This window comes from Rhinolophus sinicus, chromosome 14, assembly GCF_057876585.1.
Source record: "Rhinolophus sinicus isolate RSI-liver-muscle chromosome 14, RSI-T2T, whole genome shotgun sequence".
Lineage (NCBI taxonomy): Eukaryota > Metazoa > Chordata > Mammalia > Chiroptera > Rhinolophidae > Rhinolophus > Rhinolophus sinicus.
Window position 1 is genome coordinate 78,286,994 of NC_142514.1, and position 9,567 is coordinate 78,296,560.

The 9,567-nt window shown below is 36.6% G+C and overlaps 1 protein-coding gene across 1 annotated transcript in view; it reads left to right on the forward strand.

Annotated features, from left to right (window-relative positions):
• The window catches only part of LOC148755741 (nuclear pore complex protein Nup153-like), an 85,237-nt gene extending 82,279 nt beyond the window's left edge, over positions 1 to 2,958 (forward strand). The window contains exons 3-5 of the mRNA XM_088791363.1: positions 1,903 to 2,145; positions 2,310 to 2,428; positions 2,511 to 2,958. Coding sequence (XP_088647489.1) covers positions 1,983 to 2,145; positions 2,310 to 2,428; positions 2,511 to 2,693 — 465 coding nt within the window. The 5' untranslated portion in view covers positions 1,903 to 1,982 and the 3' untranslated portion in view covers positions 2,694 to 2,958. The remainder of the gene's footprint in view (positions 1 to 1,902; positions 2,146 to 2,309; positions 2,429 to 2,510) is intronic.
• Positions 2,959 to 9,567: the final 6,609 nt, after the last annotated feature.

A 9,567-nucleotide genomic window follows, 5' to 3' on the forward strand; every position in this document is an offset into this window, starting at 1 on the left:
TCATTCCTTTGGGGGAACCTCCTCGACCAAGAAATCTCTCCTGATTCTCAACTGTCACCGGAGGTTTGGTGCCAGTCTGTTCAGTCTTTCCACCCTTCCTACCAGTCTTAATGTGGCTTTTTCTTTATATCCTTGGTTATAAAACTTGTGTTCAGCTATATCTCAGATGGTTCCCCAAGTTGATTATTTTATAATTTAGTTGTAATTTTAATATTTTCACAGAAGGATGCAGACACAGGGTTTATCCACTCTTCTGTCTTGGATTTCCTTCAAATCAGACTTTTAAAAATCTTTTTTAGGAATATTTGTTTCATAATTTCTCCTCATGTTACTCTTTCAAACTTAAAGAATCGTGGATTTGTTGATAAGTATGCTCTCATAAGTATATAGGTGTAACCATAAAAGTTGGATGGAGTATTGGGAAAATAATGAAATATGTAGAGTAAGTCAGTATGATAAAATACAATGTGCTATTTAAAGGGAATGAATGCTCTGTATGTAAAGACAAAATTATATTGGTAAATGGAAAAACACATTACAGAACAGGATGTAAAAGCATGATTATTGGATTGGGGAATACATATATTTTTGTATGCATATATAGTATACTTCCCTCTTATCAGCATTTTTCCCTTCTGCAGCTTCAGTTACCCACAGTCAGTTGTGGTGTGAAAATATTAAGTGGAAAATTCCAGAAAGAAACAATCTTTAAGTTTTCAATTACTCACTGTTCTGCATAGCATGATGAAATATCGTGCAGTGCTGCTCTGTCCTGACGGGAGCTGAATCATCCCTTTGTCCAATGTCTGCACGCTGTAGATCCTCCCTGCCCTTTAGTCACTAAGTGTCAGGTTGGTTATCAGATTGACTGTCTTGGTATTCCAATGGTAGTGCTCACATAACACTTACTTTACATATAATGGTTCCAAAACACAAGAGCAGAGATGCTGGCAATTTGGATATGCCAGAGAGCTGGAAAGTGTTTTGTTCTGTTTTTTTTAAGTGAGAAGGTAAAAGTTCTCAACTTGTTAGGGAAAGAAAAGATCATACGCTGAAGCTTCAAAGATCTACAATAAGAGGGAATTTCTACCCATGAAATTGTGAAGAAAGAAAAATAAATTTGTGCTATTGCACCTCAGACTGCAAAAGTTACAGCCACAGTACATGATAAGTGCTCAGTTAAGATGGAAAATCATTCAGTTTGTGGGTGGAAGACAAGGACAGAAACCGTGTTCCAAGTGCCGGCAGCGTGTTGTGCCAGAAAGTCCTGAGCCTATAGGAATAGTTCAGCGAGGGGTCCCCATTCACATAGCTTTTATGACACTATATTGTTATAATTGTTCTATTTTGTTAGCTATTGTTTATCTGTTCCTGTGCCTAATATAATAAATTTTATCATAGCTATGTCTGTATAAGTAAAAACATAGTATATAGCATTTGATACTATCTGCAGGTGCAGGGATCCACTAGGGGGTCGTGGAATATATGTCTCACAGAAAAAGGGGAACTAATGTAAATTCTTTGGGAGGATATAAAATTTAATTGTGGTTGTTTCTAAAGGGTTAGACTTTGTTTTATGAATTAGATAGCTTTAATTTTATCTTTGATGAATGAGTTTTATCCTGAGACCAATTCAAAGAAAATCAGGAACACTGAACTTTTACAAGTTGGTATGTGATCACGGAAATATATTTTGACACTAGGTTAGGTAAATTAATTGCAGTTAGTTGAAATCTTTTTTGGCTCAATTGGGCTTATAGGAGGTCTCAGTGACTGGAATTGAAGCTATATGCACTGTGTAGTATGTTTTCTTAAAGTACAAACTGCATTTTGTCATGATGGGTTATTGCTTTTCCTAAGTTATATATTCATAATAATAGTGTTTTATTTGTTTGTTTAAAGATACCGCAACAACTACTACTTCAAATTGTCCACATGTAGTAACGAGGCCTTCTCTTCATCAGAGCCATCTGAATTTCCCCATGTCAGACTCTCCTGCATTACACTCTGATCCCTTAACTTCCTCGTTTCCAAGGGGCAGTTCTCGAATTTCCCTAGTGAAGGAAATGAAAGATTCTGCCTCTCAGCATGACAATGGTAACATCTCAACTACCAGTGGTGTTTCTTCAAGAGCTTCTGCTAAAGGTGTTCTTGGCATTTGGTTGTAAATAATTTTGGTAGTAAAATTAACTTTCATGGGATAATATTTTTTTACACTCACTTGTAATTTTCATTTTCTATTCATGAACATCTAGGGCCTCGTCATTAGTGCTTTTACTATGTGTTACATATTTTTGTTTCTGATACAGCTGCTTCGGAGAACACTTCAGTGCCACATCTGTGGTCCATGGAGACGAAAAGTAATTCATTCTCTAGGCATACTGCCACCAGTTCCAAAAACCCAGCATTCTTTAGAAGACTCTCCCAGGTGAGTACTAATTGGAGTTGATTGAATCACATTAGTTTTGAGTGTTTATTGCTTATAATTTATCAACTGTGTTTCTGTACAGTCAAGTGGGAGATCTTCGATCCTTCAAACAAGCCAGCTTGGAATTTCTCATTTTCATCCTGTGAAAACAAGATATGGTGGGGCGACCGCTTTCCTCAGAGAGCCTAAAGTACGAAACACACCATATCAGGTTGGTTTGAAAAGGATCGGTAACCTTTTCTTAAAAACAATAGTTGATAAGTAAGTAATGCCACTCAAATCGAATTTTGTTTAGGTGTTTTCTGGAAAATGAAAGAAGTGGATATTACAAACATTCTTTTCAGTTAGGGACGCTATGAATATGATTTTAGATCTAGTGAATATTTTATACATTAGAGTTGTGTGTGTGTGTATGTTCAGGACACGTGATTATTAATCTCTTTCTAAAAATATTTTGTTGTTTATTTTGCCTCTTTATTAACTTTTTATTTTTTTTACATACAGGAAAATTCACTTTTTTTGTGTACAGTTGTAAGAGATTTGTAAAACTATAACCTCATGAAACCACCACTATAATTATGATACAAAATTGTTCTATTACTGTTAATATTCTCGGGTACACTTTGTAGTCAAACCCTCTTCCCTTGCCCTCTAAAAAAGAAATTGAGGTACAAATTACATGCAGTAAAATCTACCCTTATTAAAGTATTTCAATTTTAGCAAAACACATGCAGTTGTGTAACCACTTTGCAATCACAATAAACAAAGGTTTTCATCATCCAAAAATTTTAACTTGTGCATCTCTGTCTGCAGATAGTCTACCTACTTTCACCCTGTGGTAAGCATTGATGTGTTTTATTTCAGTGTAGTTTTCGATTTTCCAGAATGTCATATAAATTTAATAGTACAATATGTAGTCTTTTTAATCTGACTTACTCCACACAGCATAATGCATATATTAATAGTTAGTTCCTTTTCATAGCTGAGCTATTATACTGTTTTTCTGTCCATTCACCAGTGAAGGGATACTCGGGCTGTTTCTAATTTTTGGCAATTGTGAATAAATCTGCTATTGACATTTGGTGTGAACTTTTATGTTCATTTTATTTTGATAAATACCTAGAAGCTGAACAATAATGAATGCCAACTATAATTATATATGTCATATATATATATATATATATATATATATATATATATATATATATATATATATATATATACAGTGCAGTGATCAGGCATCTACATCATGCCTGAGGTGGTCTCCCAAAAGGGACAAGTGTCCATCGGATACCCTACAAAATCTTTACAATATTATTGATTACATTCCCCAAATTAATTTTCAAAACTCCGTGGCAATCTTGTGGTTACCGACTGTTTTCTAATCCCCTCAGCTTCCCCCTTATCCCCAACCCCTGCCCATCTAGCAACCCTCAGTTTTTCCTCTATGTCTCCAAAACTGTTTCTGATTAGTTCATTCTCCTTATACTTTTCATTAGATTCCACATATACGTGAGATCATATGGTATTTGTCTTTCTCTGTCTGACTTAGTTCACTTAACATAATGTTCTCTAGGTCCGTCCATGTTGTTGCAAATGGTAAGATTTCTTTCTTCTTTGTGGCTGCGTAATACTCCATTGTATAAATGTACCACAGTTTCTTAATCTAGTCATCTACCGATGGGCATTTCAGTTGTTTCCATGTCTTGGCTATTGTGTATAGTGCCTCAATAAACATAGGAGTGCATAAAGATTTTTGAATTGGAGTTTTGGATTTCTCCGGATAGATACCTAGGAGTGGGATTGCTGGATCATAAGGTAGTTCCATTTTCAGATTTTTGAGATACCTCCATACTGTTTTCCATAGTGGCTGCACCAATCTGTAATCCCACCAACAGTGCACAAGCGTTCCCTTTTCTCCACATCCACGCCAGCACTTGTTGTTTGTTGATTTATTGATGATAGCCATGTTGACTGGGGTGAGGTGGTATCTCACTGTGGTTTTTATTTGCATTTCTCTGATGGTTAGTGAGGTTGAGCATTTCTTCATATGTCTGTTTGCCATCTGTATGTCCTTTTTAGAAAAATGTCTCTTCATGTCCTCTGCCCATTTTTTAATTGGGTTGTTTGTTTTTTTTGGAGTTGAGTTGAGTGAGTTTTTTATAAATTTGTGATATTAACCGCTTATCAGATATATCATTGGCAAATATCTTTTCCAATTCAGTAGGATCCCTTTTTGTTTTATTGATGGTTTCCTTTGCTGTGAAGAAAACTTTTTAGTTTGATGTAATCCCACATGTTTATTTTTTCTCTTACTTCCCTCGCGTGAAGGGATATATCAGTAAAAATCTTATTCCGAGTTATGTCTGTGAAGATTCTTCCTATATTTTCTTCTAGGAATCTTATGGTTTCAGATCTTACATTTAAGTCTTCAAGCCATTTTGAATTTATTTTTGTATATAGTGTAAGGAGGTGGTCCAGTTTCATTTTTTTGCATGTGTCTGTCCAGGTTTCCCAGCACCATTTATTGAATAGACTGTCTTTGCTCCACCGTACATTCTTGCTTCCATTGTCGTAGATTAAATGGCCATATAGGCATGGATTTATTTCTGGACTCTCTATTCTGTTCTATTGATCGATGTGTCTGTTTTTATGCCAGTGCCATGCTGTTTTGATTACTGTAGCCTTGTAGTATAATTTGATGTCAGGTATCGTTATAGCTCCCACTTTGTTCTTATTTCTCAAGATTGCTGAGGCTATCTGGGGTCTTTTATGGTCCCATATAAATTGTAGGATTATATGTTCTATTTCTGTGAAAAACGTCGTTGGTAGTTTGATAGGAATTGCGTTGAATATGTATATTGCCTTAGGCAGTATGGACATTTTAACTATATCAATTCTTCCTATCCATTAACATGGTATGTGTTTCCATCTCTTTGTATCTTCTTTCATTTCTTTCTTCAGTGTCTTATAATTTTCTGAGTACAGATCTTTTACTTCTTTGGTTAAATTTATTTCCAGGTATTTTATAGTCTTTGGAGCAATTGTAAATGGGATTGTTTTTTTTTTTTTTTTTTAAATTTCTCCTTCTGATGTTTTATTATTGGTATATACAAATGCAACTGATTTCTGAATATTAATTTTGTATCATGCTACTTTACTAAATTCATCTATCAGCTCTAATAGTTTCTTGGTGGAGTCTTTAGGGTTCTCTATATATAGTTTCATGTCATCTGCATATAATGACAATTTGACTTCCTCCTTACCGATTTGGATGCCTTTTATTTATTTTTCTTGTCTGAGTGCTGTGGCTAGAACTTCCAGCACTATGTTGACTAGAAGTGGAGAAAGTGGGCAACCTTGCCTTGTTCCTGATCTTAAGCGGAATGGTTTTAGCTTTTCCCCATTGAGTATGATGTTAGCTGTGTGTTATCATATATGGCCTTTATTATGTTGAGATATGATCCCTCTATTCCCACTTTCTTAAGGGTTTTTACATAAATGGCTGCTGGATTTTATCAAATGCTTTTTCTGCATCTATTGATATGAACATGTGATTTTTATTTTTCATTTTGTTAATGTGGTGTATCACATTAATTGATTTGCAGATGTTGAACCACCCTTGCATACCAGGGATGAATCCCACTTGATCATGGTGTATAATCTTTTTAATATATTACTGAATTCTGTTCGCTAATATTTTGTTGAGGATTCTTGCATCTATATTCATTAGAGATATCCGCCTGTAGTTTTCTTTTTTTGTGGTGTCTTTGTTTGATTTTGGGATCAGGGTGATAGTGGCTTCATAAAAAGTGTTTGGGAGCTTTCCCTCCTTCTGGATTTTTTGGAAGAGCTTGAGGAGAATAGGTGATAATTCTTTTTTGAATGTTTTGTAAAATTCACCTGTAAAGCCATCTGGTCCAGGGCTTTTGTATGTTGGGAGATTGTTGATTACTGTTTCAACTTCTCTGGTGGTAATCAGTCTATTCAGGTTTTCTGTTTCTTCTTGAGTTAGCCTTGGAAGGTTGTACGGCCCTAGAAAATTGTCCATTTCTTCCAGATTGTCAAATTTGTTGGCATATAGTTGCTCATAGTAATTTCTTAAATTTTTTTGTATTTCTGCGGTGTCTGTTGTCACTTCTCCTCTTTCATTTCTGATTTTATTAATTTGGGTCCTCTCTCTTTTTTTAAATGAGTCTGGCTAAAGGTCTGTCAGTTTTATTTATCTTCTCTAAGAACCAACTCTTAGATGCATGGATCTTTTGTATTGTTTTTCTGGTTTCTATTTCATTTATTTCCGCTCTGATCTTTATTATCACCTTCCTTATATTCCCTTTGGGCTTATTTTGCTGTTCTTTTTCCAGATCCCTTAAGTGTAAAGATAAACTGTTGATTAGTGATGTTTCTTGTTTCTTTCGGTAGGGCTGCAATGCTATGAATTTCCTTCTTAGGACTGCTTTCGCGGCATCCCATAGATTTTGGGTCGTCGTGTTTTCATTTTCGTTTGTCTCGAGATATCTTTTGATTTCTTCCTTGATATCCTGGTTGACCCATTCATTATTTAGTAGCATGTTATTCAGCCTCCATGAATTGGTGTGTCTTCCAGTTTTATTCCTGTAGTTCATTTCTGATATCATAGTACTGTGGTCAGAGAAGACAATTGGTATGATTTCAATTTTCTTAAGTTTATCAAGACTTGTTTTGTGGCCTAACATATGGTCTATCTTGGAAAATGTTCCATGTGCTCTTGAGAAGAACGTGTATTCTGCAGCTTTGGGGTAAAATGCTCTGAAAATATCGATTAAATCCAAGTGGTCCAATGTGCCATTTAAGGCTGTTGTTTCCATATTGATATTCTGTCTGGAAGACCTGTCCCTTGTCAGAGGTGTGTTGAAGTCCCCTACAATGATAGTATTACTGTTGATCTCTGTCTTTATGTCAGTCAATATCTGTTTTATATATTTAGGTGCTCCTATGTTGGGTGCATAGATGTTTACTAGGGTATGTCCTCTTGTCGGATCGATCCCTTTATTATTCTATAGTGCCCATCTTTGTCTTTTAATATGTTCTTCATTTTAAAGTCTGTTTTGTCAGATATAAGTATTGCAACTCCAGCTTTTTTCTCATTTCCATTTGCATGAAATATCTTACTCCAACCCTTCACTTTCAGCCTGTGTGTGTCTTTTGATCTGAGGTGAGTCTCTTGTATACAGCATATACAAGGGTCTTGCTTTCTTATCCACTCAGCTACCCTATGTCTCTTGATTGGAGCATTTAATCCATTTACATTTAAAGTGATTAATGATAGGTACATAGTTATTGCCATTTTTAAATTTGTAGTTAGATTGTTTTCATCTTTCTTCTACTTACAGAAGTCCTTTTAGTATTTCTTGCAGTGCTGGCTTGGTGGTAATAAATTCCTTTAGCTTATTCCTTTCTGGGAAGCTCTTTATCTCTCCATCAACTTTAAACGATAGTCTTGCTGGATAAAGCAATCTAGGTTGTAGGCCTTTGTTTTCCATCACTCCCTCCTGGCCTTCAATATTTCAGTAGAAAAGTCATTTGATAGTCTAATGGGAGTTCCCTTGTATGTAACCCTCTGTCTTTTTCTTGCTGCTTTTAGTATTCTCTCTTTGTCTTTAACCTTTGCCATTTTAACTATAATGTGTCTTGGCGTGGGCCTGTTTGGTTTATCCTGGTTGGAACTCTCTGCACTTCCTGGGCTTGTATGTTGGTTTCCTTCATCAGGCTAGGGAAGTTTTCAGATATTATTACTTCGAATATGTTCTCAATCCTTTGCTTCCTCTCTTCACCTTCTGGTATTCCTATGATGCGCATGTTGTTGCGCTTTATGTTCTCCCAGAGGTCTCTTAAACCATCTGCATTGTTTTTTATTCTTTTTTCTTTCTGTTATTCTGTTTGGGTGATTTCTGCTAACTTGTCTTCTAAGTCGCTGATTCAATCCTCTGCTTCATCTAACCTGCTGTTAATTCCTTCAAGTGATTTCTTTATTTCGGTAATTGTGTTCTTTAGTTCTAACTGGTTGTTCATTATGATTTCTACATCCTTCTTTATGTCGTCTCTAAGCTCCTTAAACATTCTTATGATCAGTGTTCTGAACTCTGTCTCTGATAGGTTGGTTACCTCTGTTTCATTTGGTTCCATTTCTGGAGGTTTCTTCTGTTCTTTTATTTGGGACATGTTTCTTTGTTTCCCCATTCTGGCTGACTCTCTATGTTTGCTTCGATGTATTAGGTAGATCCCCTAGAGTTCTTAGTTCTTGCTGGGTTATCTTATGTAGTATGTGTCCTTTATATTTGACTTGCACTACTTGGTTCTTCTCCCCTGCATGTGCTCCAAAGGTGACTCTTGTGTTATGTATATTGTCCTGTTAAAGAAGATCTTTAATTGCTTTTCGCTTGTGAGTAGGTGGGGTTAACTCCTAGTCTGACTAGTTGTGAGACTTGGTTCTGCCCACTGCAGGGTGTTCTGCTGCGTGAGGGTGTTCTGCTGTATGAGGGCTGACCACTTAAATGTGATTTGGCCTCTATGGGCTCTTGTGTCTGTAGAGAATTCCCTCTGGGTGTGTCACTTGTAGTTCAAACCCGGTAGTACTCTGATTTGGTCTGGTGTTGGCCTCTGGGTGTGTTGAACCTTGTGCCTCTTAAGCTGGGCCCTGGTAGGGCAATTTCAGAACAAAGCAAATCACCAAGCACAGCAACAACAACAACAAAAAAGAAAAACTCAAATACCTTCCCATGTAAAAACAACCGATAACCCCCACTCAACATAGGCAAAGATTTCAAAGATGTAAAGTCAAAACAAAACAAAACAAAAAGCAGTGCCAGTCTTGGCTTAAGCCCACCAAGTAATCTCCAGGTTGTCCTCTGCTGTACCAGAGAGTCCTGTGTGTATTGTGCAGGCAGAGCCGGTCACCTGGTGACCAGAGTGACATTGGGACTGCAGATTTTGATGCGTGGGACTGAGGGGTGTGAATGGTAGTTTCTACAAAGTCAGTGCAGTTTCTGCCCTTGCCTGCACATATGCGCACTGAGAGTAGCCCCACCAGCCCTGTGTCCAGTTCTACTGAGTCTTAGGGCACTTCTTCCGTGTGTGTGTGTGTGTGTGTGTGTGTGTGT